Raw genomic sequence first — 12,901 nt, 5'->3', positions numbered from 1 at the left:
AGATGATTACCCCATAGCGTTATTGGAAAGTGGTAAATGAATATGGGTTAAAATGCTTAGAAAAGTATCTTGCTCACAGTCACACTCGGTAAAATTTTAGCTATTTTTAGAGAGTGCTTTGTGAAACGGGGTGAACGGCACTAGAGCCTAATCTTCATCTGAGGTGTGTGAGACCTTTCAGGATAGAAAAACTGAATGAAACTTTTCCACTGAATAGTGCCAAGTCAAAATAGTAAATAATTTTAGGACTACTACTGAGACTTTGGGGTTTAAATTCAGTTAGGATTGATTCTTCCAGAAGGTTCCAGAACTCTAAGGCATTGTCTACCCGCCATGCGCAGTATGGGTGCATGCTTTTCCCCAGGCTCCACCCACTTTTCCTGTCAGCTACATGTCTGGTAGTCCTCGTGTTCCTCACTGGTCTTCAGGTAGCCCTGGTGCCACCTCCTGGAGCAAAGAAGTCTCCCCATTGGGCGCTTTAAATAGGTCTTTTTTTGCTGTCCTTGTGCGCGTTGGGGAAATGGATACTTTTGTTAACATTGTCTAGTTACAAAAGCAGAGTGATTTTTTTCTTACAAACTAAGTTAATACGTATCAAACAAGTGAATACATAAGGCGGGTGGGACGGTACGGTCGGAACTGAAGAGAATTATACTTAAGGTTGCTACATCGGGGTGCTTTTAACAACGGACCGAGCTACTTCCGGGAGAGAATGGGCGGGCAGGGAATTCTGTGCGTTTGGCGGGTTTCGCTGTGTTCCTAAGTATTTGATCATCCCACAGCCAAGGGAGCCGGACCCGAGAGAAAGCAGTGGCGCCGCCACTGCCGCAGCAGGGCGCTTCGGCCTCCCCGATGGCCACGGCGGTGGTGAGTGCCGCGACCCCGGCAGGGTGCCCGGGCGCGGGCGGCTGAGGGGAGGGGCTCTGGGGCGGGCTGGCTGCTGGTCACGTGGTCAAGCGGCGAATCAGGGTCTGGCCCGCCAGGCGCCGGGGGCGGGGCCCGCTCTCTGCAGCCCTCCACTATCCCCCGGACGCCGGACCCCCGACCCCGGACCCCCCCATCCCCAGGGCTGTGCAGTCGCTTTGCGATCCTGGAAAGGACCCTAAGGTGGGAATTAGTGAGAGTCGGGAATGTTGGGGTCTGTTGCTTATGGCTTGTAATCTTTTCTCGATCTCAATAACTTTCAGTTACCTGAGACAGAAATAAAACTAGTTCATAATTCAAGTAATAGGCTGATAAATGGCTGGGAAAGAGAGTACTTAATCTTCCTGCAGGAGGAAACCGCAACGGCATTTCTTTTCTTCAGTTTTAAAATCCTTTACAAACGTCGGTGAATTTTTACGTAATGTGAGGACCTTTCCTAAGTACCTAGTTTTTCAAATTCATTGAACTTATTCAATTTTTTTTCCGTTCAACAACTTTTGAATATCTTATAGCTTGAAAAGAGAACTTAACACTTTCCTAACTTATTCGATGGCAGTCGGCGCCCGCCACCCACCCCCCGCTTTTTTTTTTTTTTTTTAAGTTTCAGACCGCATCGTTTTTATTAAGGTGAATGTTTTGTAAAATACTGGAATCCTAAAGTACCAGTTGCCAAGCAAACATTATAAATTTATATTTGAAGAAAAAAAGTGAAATTCACACATAAAGAATGAATATGCCCTTAAAAATAATGGAAATTGGAAACTTGAGCCCTAACCTTAAAAATATCCAAATTTATGTGGAAGAATGTGAACTCTGTGTGGAGCTGCAAAGTGATGGAAGTAAATCATCGGCTTTTGTTGGTGATTTTGTGTTTGTGAGGGGTTCAAGGGGTGTTAATGTACACTTTAATGAAATTTTTCTTGTAGGATTTTAAAACTTACGTAGATCAGGCATGCAGAGCTGCTGAGGAGTTTGTCAATATTTACTATGACACAATGGACAAAAGAAGACGGGTGAGTGTTATGTAGACTACTACTCTTTATTAAATACCAGTTCTTTCTTTCTTTCCTCTTTTTTTTTTTTTGAGTCAGTCGTTCATCTGACTTGGAGAAATGATAGTTATGTTCTTCAAAAGCACATTGCTTAGGGAAGGGTTAGTATGGCATTATGGAAGTGTGGACTCTGGAATCATACCCCAGCTTTGTGTTTGTCAAGCTCTGTGACCTTGGGCAAGTTGCTAACCTCCTCATTTTATTTTTAGGGTGGTAAGTGGAAGTTAATTTAAATACTGCACTTAACATGGGACCAAACATATATTTACTTAAATATGTTACATTTCCTTAGTCCCATCATGTAACCAATATGGTTAAAATAGTATTAGTGCTAGTGAAGGGGGTCTGCATTACAGGGAATGTTCCCCAATTCACCCCTTTAATTTCATATATTAATTGATAATTTTCAGTTAAAGGTCACAGCTGTAGCTGGCACTCACAAACAGAATCTGCGTGCCTTGGATACTTTTAGTCTTCAACAGAACAAGTTCTCACTTCATAAGCTTTTTTCATTGTGACTTATCCCTGAGCCATATCTTCTAAATAACTATTTCACTATGTGCTCGGGAGTCTTGCATAGGTCTCTTATCAGAATAGGACCATGTTTTAGAGAACTTTGTCTGTGCTGCAGGTACAGAAGTTAATATCTCCAAAAACTATTTTGTTAAGGCAGAAGATTAAAAAGTTCTTGATACTGATGTTTGATGACATGGGACGGGGCAAGCACTGTAACAATGGACGTTTATTGTGCCTTGGTGCCTTCAAAGATAAAGTAGAAAAAAAAAAAAAGGCAACATAGTTCATTTCCAGAGTCCAGATACGTGTTGGAAATTTAATCCAAGTTAAATTTTAGAGCTAAGCAAATGTGTCCTGTGACACACTAAATTCCCGTGACTGACTCCTGGGACTAAAGAGTTAACTGCTGAATTCTGCCTTATTTGAGCTTTGACTTACTTGATTTATTAAAGACTGCTTTAGCAAGTACTCCCAATTCTTTTGAATTGAATATGCTATTTCCATAGTGGTAAAAGGACTAATGCTTCCTAACACAACATTAAATGGTTCAAATATTAAATGACTCACGTGTATAAAAACACTAGGATTGAAGTGTACAGGTAGGGCCCAGTTGACAACTTTGCTAATTCACAGAATTAAAAAAGGGGGGGAAATTAAAACTGGTTCAGGGCTGCATGGGCTTGAAACCTGTAATCATTTAATTTATTTTAATACAGAGAGCAAAACTTTAAAAAAGAAACTGTCTTCCAGTTTAATACAAAGGTTTCTCAGTGTGGCTAAGCTGAAATATGAAAAAAAAGTATTTAGCTAGCTGCCTAGTTTATTAAGAGCAGGATGATATCTATTTAAGGCCAACATTGTAAGGCAGATACTTTGTTCACACTGTCTTCCCATGAGAGGGGGCAACGGAAGGAGAGATGGAGGAAGGACTATAAAAATGTTTAGCTACTATTTGTAATGTTTCAATCCATTTCTGTAAAATACCCAGAAACAAAAATCTTTCCCTTTTTTTCCATTTTCTTTCTTTTTAGTCACTAACCCGGCTGTATCTGGACAAGGCCACTTTAATATGGAATGGAAATGTTGTTACAGGGCTGGAAGCCCTCGCTAATTTTTTTGAGATGTTGCCTTCTAGCGAGTTCCAGATCAATATGTTAGATTGCCAGCCAGTTCATGGTAAGATCACAGTCTTTTAAGATACTGCCTTTGTTTTCCTTTAGTGAGCACTGAACTTCAACACCAAAAGCAGCTAGCGCCTTATCAGTGGTAGAAATAATTACTTTTCTGATCAAGTTAAATATGAAGAGTTTAGCTGTCAAATCAAACTTTTGGTCTTCCTTTAGGTGCATCTCTCTCCAGAGGACCGCTAGTAGGTTTTGATGGATTGAGTGATTATGGCTTAGTAAAAGTCATGTGACAAATTGAGCCTTAATGTGATTTTTGTTAATGGAGAGGAACGACTGTTTTCCCTGAATAAATAGTTGCCTTCTGTGCCTTGAAATGGCTTCAGAGGACAATTATACCTTATCTCTGATTAATGTGTTTTATTACAACCTATTAAAATTTCACAGAAATTCGCTGTTAGGTGAAAGGATGAGTTTTGGCAAGACAGAATATGATTCAAGATAGATTGATGCTGTTTTATAAGGTTAACCTCTAGGTGGGGACCTAAGCATCTTTTTTTTTTTTTTTAATTATTTTTTTGGGGGTACACCAGGTTCAATCATCTGTTTTTATACACATATCCCCATATTCCCTCCCTTCCTTGACTCCCCCCACCCCGAGTCCCCCCCACCCTCCCCGCCCCAGTCCTCTAAGGTAGTAGTTTGGGTTTTTTTTTTCCTTTATAGTTCTTGAAAAGAATAACAGCTTAAGAAGCAAAGTGCGACAAAACTCTGTTAGAAACCCAATGAAATATTAATCAATACAGGAACCAAATGGTCCTATGCTAGATATAAGCTTTTCATTTTGAAACTTTAGAGCACCCAGACTCTGGACTGTAAATAATGTTAGTATCTTTGAAATGATTATTGAGTTTTCTGGCTTTGGGTGTGCGTGCTCAAGATAGTGTGCAAAGTAAAGAAAGTTTTGGAAACTTTTTTTAGTGTTGAATTTTAGGCAATGTAGTTTAAACCTAAAAATCTGCTTACTTAGAGAAGCTAACTTCTTCTCTTTTTTTGTGTGGGTGAAGAGCAAGCTACTCAGGCCCAGACTACAATTCTTGTGGTGACCAGTGGAACTGTGAAGTTTGATGGAAACAAACAACACTACTTCAACCAGAACTTCCTGCTGACTGCTCAGTCTTCTCCTAACCATACGGTGTGGAAGATTGCAAGTGATTGCTTCCGTTTTCAAGATTGGGCTAGTAGTTAAAGGGGGCAAAAGTCTTTTGGTCCATTAGTTCCAGCAATAGAAGTTTATATTAACTCATTTCATTGTGGAAGCACTAAAAGCTAGTATGTGTTCAAACTAAATTTCTTTAATATTTTTTTATTCCTAGCAGCACCTTTTCTAGCAGCTGCCATTTGGGATTGTTGCCCCTTAAGTGCTTTAATGCTAGTTTTCTACATGCCTTATATATGTTTTATTAATGACATTCTTACAGTAACATTAAGCCTGTGGTCTCTGTACTAACATACTCACTGTGAGCCCAGCATATTGCAAAAATAAAGTCCTTTCATTGTACTATCTATGGGATATCAGCACAATGTAACTCTCTGGGAGGAAGTGGAGTGTTTTTTTGTTATTAGGTTAATTTTGTAGTACAACACGTACCTGTTTTCGGTAAACACTGGTAATGAATGCAGTTTTCATATAAGGCTTTTTCAGATCAGTTCAATGAACACATTACTAATTTAGGTTTACATAACTACTCTGACATACTAGAATCGCATGTAGAGATTTCAATAGTCCTTTTATGTTAAGTAATGCAGGTTTTTTTTTTCTTATGTTGGCATGTTTTCTTATGAAGTAAATTAATCAACTAGAGAGGTGTAAAATGTTCTCAATTGATACCTAAGTGTTAGATAACACTCAGTGGCTTAAAAGCAAACCTTCTTAAAAAAGCTTTTTCTTGGCAGCTCCAGGTCTGTAACTTTAGTGAATGGTAGTAGGACTAGTAGCTTTAATGGGAGAATGAGGAGTAACCAAGGTAGAGATCTGAGGTTGGCCAAAAGTAAGGAGGGGTGACCAACTGGTACACTTTTGGAACTTGTTTTCTACCTCCTAAAAATATAGCCTAAATTTGGGATTTAAGTCATTAAGATAATAAGTATCCTTACCAAATGGTCATGAATGTCACTTTTGCTCTAAGAATTATTTTTAAAGGTTTTTCCAGTTCACCTCATACTTACCACCAGTATATGTCTTGAGTTATTCAAGAACTTATGGGGGTAAAATGTCAGCAATAAGTCTGATCCTGCCACAGGGTCTGACAAGAAAGTTGGAAACAAAGCCATCACTCTCTCTTTGGGACCCTTTACTTCTAAGTCTTCCACGTGAACTTCAGGCCAAAAGTCTCCTGTGTACTGCCCACCCCCAAAGTGAGTGATTTGTTCTCTGTGTTCACACTGTCGACTGCACAAACTTTTTACTACTTAGAATTATTTAACCTCACGATTTGTTCCTCCATATGGCATCGAGCAAATAGATCTATTATAAAGCATGTTCCCGTTGTGTGGCTAACACTTTGTCTTTTTAGAGAAAATAGAGACCAGCAGATCTTCATAAGCCCATAAACTTCAGAAGAACCAACTGATTCATTTTGTCTTAACATCTAAAGAGAAAGAAATCTAGCTTTGGTATTTGTTTAAACTTTAAACATTTTTCTATTCCTGAATTTACTGTTTTCATGTTTTGACACTAGACGGGCCAGCTTTGTTTCTACATTGCAGCTCAAAGTTAATGTTTCTTGTGGCTTAATTTGGAAATCAGTAATTCATTTACTTTGCCTCAGACTACACATTACATTTCTGATATATTAGTAAAATAGAATTAGGTAGGAGAAGGGAATGGAACTGAAATTTAGACCACACCTTTTTACCTTCTTGTAGTACTGACTAAAACTTACACGTTATATTCTACTCAAAGTGAGTTGATTTTAATTTTGGATTGGCTTTTTAAAACCACAGCTTCAGCAGCAACAATCAGATCGCCCAAATACTGCCCTTTCCCTTAAGAGGAACAGTTTCAATTAAAAGCTGCATATAACTAGCAATAACTGAATTGAGTGGTTGTGTACTGTTCATGAATTGAATGTTTTAAGACTTGTATATAAATTGCATTTTGCAAATTCCATATAACTTTTAAATGGCTAGAACTACTCTTATATGGACTAGACTGTATTTTTGACATGCACATATTTTTGTAGCTTGAAAAAAAATAAAATTTGTCTCGTGACAAGTTTTCTCAAGCTTGGTTTAAGGTCTCTTGATTTTTTTAAAGGCTCCAGAACAGTTAGTTGTTTCTTTTTACAGTATAAGGTTTTTAAAAAAAATTTTTTATGGTTAGAATGTTGAAAACAATGGTTGGCAACTTGGACTTCGCCTTTTCTCTAGCCTGCCTTGTTCTTCCTCTTTTCCTGCCAAATATTCACATTCCTGAGATCACCTGTTTGAAGTAACAGTGAAGTTTCTGGTGAAACGTTGGAAATTTTAACCTTGAAAAACTAGCCAAAATGCTATATACTCAGTAGGTAGTGAAACCAAAAGACAGTTCATTTTCAGAAAAAAAAAAAGGGTCCTATTAACTTTAATTCTACATTATAAATATGTCAACAGACACTTGAAGAGGAGAAGAGGCAGCAGCCTTTGAAATTAACTATTTCATCTCTTCAGTGAGGCACATACTTTTCACAATTTAATATCCCTGAAATTGGAGTATTATAAATTGATGCTAAAGCATGCTTTAATTGGCCTTTTTTCTTTTCTCAGTGGTACATAAGCTACTGCTGAGTCTTACAGTGGATGGCATCTTAGATTGATGAAATACAGTAATGAATTTTGCCTAGATAAAAATGGTTAAGAATCTACTTAGGTATAAATTTGTAGGCATTAGTGGAAGTAAAAGACTGTAAGCTTGAGAGGCTAATGACTCATGAAAAGCCTGTCACCAAGTTATTTGCATTTCATGTCTAGCTCAGGCTAGAAGAGCTGCAGACCTTATTTAAGCATGCAACTGCCTTGGTGAATTGGAATCATAGCATTTTCCTAGTTTTTTGGAAATTTCCTAGTAACGTATGGTGTGTGTAAAAAGATACTCCCAATGAGGTTAAAGGGTAAATGCGGTGTTTGGAAAAGGAGCAAGAAGTCAAATAAAAGGTACCATGAGTTCTTTTATTCTGGAATGTTGCTGGATTGACTTGCCTGAAATTGCTGATGCAGGAGATTTGTTAGCAGGGGACTTTATTTGCTGATTTGTTATAATTTGATTTAATATAAGATAGGAAGGATAAACATGGATGTGCTTTAACATAACCTTTCATATTTAGGGGAAGATGGTAGGGCATATTTAGCTTTTTTATTTAACAGTTGTCTGTACAATGAAAATATTTCGTCAAAACACTTGCAACCAAACACTACTGTATTCTATTCAATATTTGCCCTTCCTTGTCAAATGCATCTTTCTATGCAAAAGATTGCTCGATGACTATCACTGGGCTATATACAGCAGTCTTGCTTCCTAGGGAAGCACTAAACCGTAGGGAACTGTAGAATATTGTCGGAATAATGTGTCAGATGGAGGGTGTTAGGATACAGACTACATCTGGGGTTGAAGTATATGCACCCTCTAGATGAGTGGCTTTCAAAGTTTTGCTCTAACTCACAGTGAGAAGCGTAAAATGTCGCAACCTAGTATGCAAATACGTACACACATAACAAACTAATAATAAAAATTAAATGTCCAAAATAAAACTCACGCTTACTACTTGCAATGTGTTTCTGGCATTTTCTACTTCGTTTTATTAATTTTTAAAAATGCTGATCATAGCCTGCTGAATTGATTTTTTACAACTTCCTAATCGATTGCACCAGCAGTTTGGAAAGCATGAAAATAGAGGAAGCATAATGTTTTCACCATCACTTTCTAGTGGCGAGGGGGGGGGGTAGGGTCAACTTCTAAAAAGTAGTGTCATGTCAGTGATGTCACCTTGGCTTAGAAAACTTCCTCTCAGGCATGTCGTATTTGTGGAGGACCATGAAAGGCAGCCCTGTTTTCCTCCCATTCCTTATCTTGCACCCAAAGTTCAAAGCTAAGAAAGCAACTGTGTTTAGGGTAGTCTTTAGGCAGAATCTGGGAATAGGATGTGTGAAATGAAGTTGAAACAGGGAGGAAGCTGCCTTATTTCAGACGTCCAAGCAGAGAATTGAGAAGGCATTCCAGCAGAGCCATTTTAGAACGTGGTTTGATACCATATACACTGTATTTCAGCTTATTTTAAGTGCATTTCATGTGTTTTTTCTCTTTCCCTCCCTCCTTGGACACCCCAAACATCTGCATTCATCCCTCCCGGTTGAGAATTCTGTGGTGGTCCAGTGGTTAGGACTCCGAGCTTTCACTGTTAAGGGCGTGGGTTCAATCCCTGGTCAGGGAACTAAGCTCCTGCAAGCCGCACAGGGTGGCCAAAAAAACCAAAGCAAAACAAAACAAAAAACCAAAAAACAGCAACAACAACAAAAAAACCCAGTTTAACAAAGACTATGGTGAGCTCTAAGGTGTAAACCCTGGTCTCAGTCCCAAAGGAGACCTATATTCTAAGGCTGTTGTATCCCTGATGTTGTTTGTTGTTTTGTGACCCTGGGTGAGTCACGTACTCTGGGCATCTGTCTTCTGCTGTTGAATGGAGATTTGCCCAGTCTGGCCTACCAGGTGTTTGTGAGAATAAGACAACAAATGGGAGACAATTTTGAAAAGCGCTAAGTGCTACACCAATACAATGGTTCTATTTTTTTTTTGGGGGGGGGCGGGGGGGCTTGGTAATTGGTGTCTCCCTCTCCCCAAATTTTGTTTCTTTTAAGTTAAAATCAATTGATCTGGACTGCTGTCCACAACCAGACACTCATTTTAAACCTTGCCACTGCCTTTGCAGGATTTTTCCAGCTCCACAAAAAGCCTAAGATTAGATCGATACAGATAGAGATGGCTTTGTTTTTTTTAAACGCTAAAAGGAGATTCAGGGTGTTTAAGAAAAGCAAAGATAGCAATTCGCAAATGTATTTTTGAGAGGTCTCTCTGTAAAGGGGAAAAAAATGGGCCTGAACATTATTGATTCCAGTTCTCTTGCTCAAGGGCAGGATATCAGCAAGAGGAGTCCACAACACTTACCTACCAAGTGCAGGTGAGGCGGTCTGCCTTGGAGCCCTGAGTTGCCGGAGGTGGCCAGCCTGCTCTCTGTTCCCCTAACCATTTTGTGTCGTTTCTGAAACAGCCTTTGGGAACGATTTCTCTAATAAGCTCATCTGTCCATCAGTGGCACCCAGGATTCCCAGTGGTCCAGGTCCAATCTCAGAGATAATAACTCATTGGCTCTGGATGTTGCTGGTGAGAAAAGGCAAGCCTGGGAGAAGGAACCAGAAGACAAGTTAGCTGGGGGGAGGCGGAGGGGCAGTTGGATAAATTTTGCCTTCCAAACAACTGAAAATAAAAGGGGAGGAAGTAGGGGAGAGAGACCAGAAAATTTAGCCTCCCTTGGATAAGAAATTTATAATCACTGCACCGCAGTTAAGGAAGCCCTTGCATCTTAGAATGAGACTGAAACTAAAATATACATATATACATATGTATACATATATATATGTATGTGTGTGTGTGTGTGTGTGTGTGTGTGTATATATATATATATATATATATATATATATATATATATATACTTCCAAATCTCTGGGAAACCAGTGACAAAACTAGAAATGGAGGACCGCCTTCTTCCAGCACCCCTTTCTCCCAACCTTCTGGGGCCCTACATTGTTATGCTTCCCAAGATCCTCACAATTTCAAACTCTGGCCCTATCCTGCCATCCCTTCACATCTCCCTTCCCATCCCATCCAGATTTCTTGCCCTAAGAGTCATTCTCTCAGGCCCCACGCTCTAATTTCAAGTTAAGTTTGTTAACTCATAAACTCACCATGGAGATGATTGGCTTTTGTCTTTCGAGGTTGTTGTATTTTGTCTGGAAGCAGCTGGAACAATACCATAACTCAAAGGAATGGCTTATTAATCTTGGCTCTTTGGACATATATTTTGTGTGTGAGGGATGGGAGAAGTTTGATTTGAAGATCAGAGGGACTCTTGGTGCCCCTCAAACTATATTTTGCAGAAGGCAAACTCCTATATATCATTTATCATGGAATATAAATTAGCCCAGCATAGAAGCACCCAAATATCTTACTGATTATATGTTCTTTTGACTTCTGGTCATGGTGATAAATGGCTTTCACTTCACTACTGCTCTCTCACCTAGGTGTCAGTGGGCTGAGAACACTCCCACACCCTGTTTCTGTCCCCTGCTGCTTATGAGACTGCAGAGGCCCTCTGGCAGCAGCCAAAGAAAACTCTAGAAGGTAGTTTGGTGTGAGCTAATGGGTCAGGACTCTGGAGTCAAAGAGACCTGGAGGTGAATTGCAACTTGCCAATTGCTAGTTGTGTGATCCTTCAGCAAGTTACTAATCCTCCACCAGAGCCTCCACTTCCTCATCTATAAAAGGGAGATGATAATGCTTACATTGCAAGGTTATTGTGAGGCCTGAATTAGGTAGAGCTGCTCTGTGCCTGACACACAGTAATAATACAGCTGACCAGCATTAAGCACTTACGTGTGCCCGGCTATGCTGAGCATCTCACATGCATTATTATCTCATTTGACCTCACAATAGCCTTATGAGATAAGTATTACTGTCATGACCATTTCGCAAGTGAGGAAATTGAAGCTTGGAGAGAGAGTCACTTGGCCACGGCCACTCAGCAGCAGAAGCAGGATTCAAAACCAGGCCTTTATGATTCTTAACCATTATGACATCAGAATCACCGGCACTTCACCAAGGGTAGCGATTCCTGTAGTTGCTGTGTTGTACATTCTTAAAGCCAAGCCTGAGGGAGACAGCTGCCCATACGCTCAGTATATATATGGTGCACTCATTGTACATCTTGTTAGCATCTTATTCCTTACGACCCTGTCTGGAAGGCTCCTAGAGCCAGGGGTAAACATGGAGAAGCATATTAACTATGTATGTCACAATTGAGGGTGAAGCCTGGGCTAATACCTGGAGGGGAAAATACAACAGTACAGGATGGGAGCCCTTTTCACCCCGACTCCTTATAAGGCAGAGGAAACCAGTCCAGGTTGCAAACCCTGTCTTGGAAGTGCCACAAGGTGAAACCTCAAATTATCTAGGTTGATCTGCCTAGATAGGATCATGCTGGCCGTTTTCTTGGTGGTTAGAAAAGGTTAGAGGTCGTGGCAGCTATAGGGATGTGGTTCAATTCTCCCTTCAAGAAAGAATTTACCTTTCAGTTGTGAGGAAGACAGTTAACTGACAGATTCCAGCTGCAGTGCCTGCAGGATCTGCTGAAGTATTTGAGCTGAGGCCATGCTCTTCTGGGGCAGCGTCTAGCCAATGACTGAACATAGCGAGGATGCTAAAGCCTTGCCATTTCAAACCTTTGCAGAACTTCTCTGATGGACCGTCTTTGCTCCACAGCTCTCCCCTAGGTTGGCTGAGACTTTCAGATCCACATCACAGGCCTGCCAAACTCTGCTTCTCTCCTTCTTTCCTCCCACAAGTGTCAGACACACATCAATGTCTGGAGACTTTCCTGCCCAATGCTGTCTCCTCCCTCTTTATCTGTCACAGGTGTTAACCCCCAACAAACCTCTTCTATTCCTAACTCCATCTCAGTATCGGCTTCGTAGAGAATCCAAACTGACCCAGGGGGGTTTGTTGCCTGCCGTTTGCTGAATTGAAGCACTGATCAATCTTGAGAGTGAGTGTCTGCTGGCTTCTCGGGCAGATACCCTAGTAGCCTGCCTGACTATTGCCATGGAAACTCCATAGGCAAGGGGGGCAAAGGAGACAATGACTCATTGTAAAGCCCCAATCCCAGCCTGTGGGAGAGGCTCCCCAGTCACTTGGACAGAAGGCTTGGGGTCCTGGCCAATAGCATTTGGCCTTGTGAGGGTTGGAGTTGAAGAGGGGTTGGAGAGATACTTAGGCTGTCCAGGCCTAGAAGGCAGGAGTGGGAGATGGAGGATGGGGAGGGGAATGCTGGGGAATGGGAGTGTATGGCCCAGAGAACACTGTTAGTATCTCTCTATCTATCCATCTATCTATTTATCTATCAAGAGAACATGAGGAGTTGACTTACACAATTACGGAGCCTGAGAAGTCCCAAGATCTGCCGTTGGCAAGCTGGAGCC

The 12,901-nt window shown here is 40.6% G+C and overlaps 1 protein-coding gene across 2 annotated transcripts; it reads left to right on the top strand.

Annotated features, from left to right (window-relative positions):
• The first annotated feature begins 709 nt into the window (after positions 1-709).
• On the top strand, positions 710-8,415 carry NXT2 (nuclear transport factor 2 like export factor 2). 2 transcript variants are annotated; one of them, XM_057719336.1, is made up of 4 exons: positions 710-867; positions 1,851-1,937; positions 3,524-3,668; positions 4,684-8,415. In XM_057719336.1, the coding sequence occupies exons 1-4, from the start codon at positions 853-855 to the stop codon at positions 4,863-4,865; spliced, it is 429 nt and encodes a 142-aa protein (XP_057575319.1). In that variant the 5' UTR covers positions 710-852; the 3' UTR covers positions 4,866-8,415. The 2 variants fall into 2 exon arrangements, with proteins under 2 accessions (XP_057575319.1, XP_057575320.1); XM_057719337.1 differs by lacking the exon at positions 710-867 and adding an exon at positions 931-1,107.
• The last annotated feature ends 4,486 nt before the right edge of the window (positions 8,416-12,901 follow it).

The sequence above is a fragment of the Hippopotamus amphibius genome, chromosome X (genome assembly GCF_030028045.1).
Source record: "Hippopotamus amphibius kiboko isolate mHipAmp2 chromosome X, mHipAmp2.hap2, whole genome shotgun sequence".
In the NCBI taxonomy this organism is placed as follows: Eukaryota; Metazoa; Chordata; class Mammalia; order Artiodactyla; family Hippopotamidae; genus Hippopotamus; species Hippopotamus amphibius.
The sequence above is the reverse complement of the archived record's forward strand: the minus strand, read 5'-3'. Positions and strand labels throughout refer to the sequence as shown.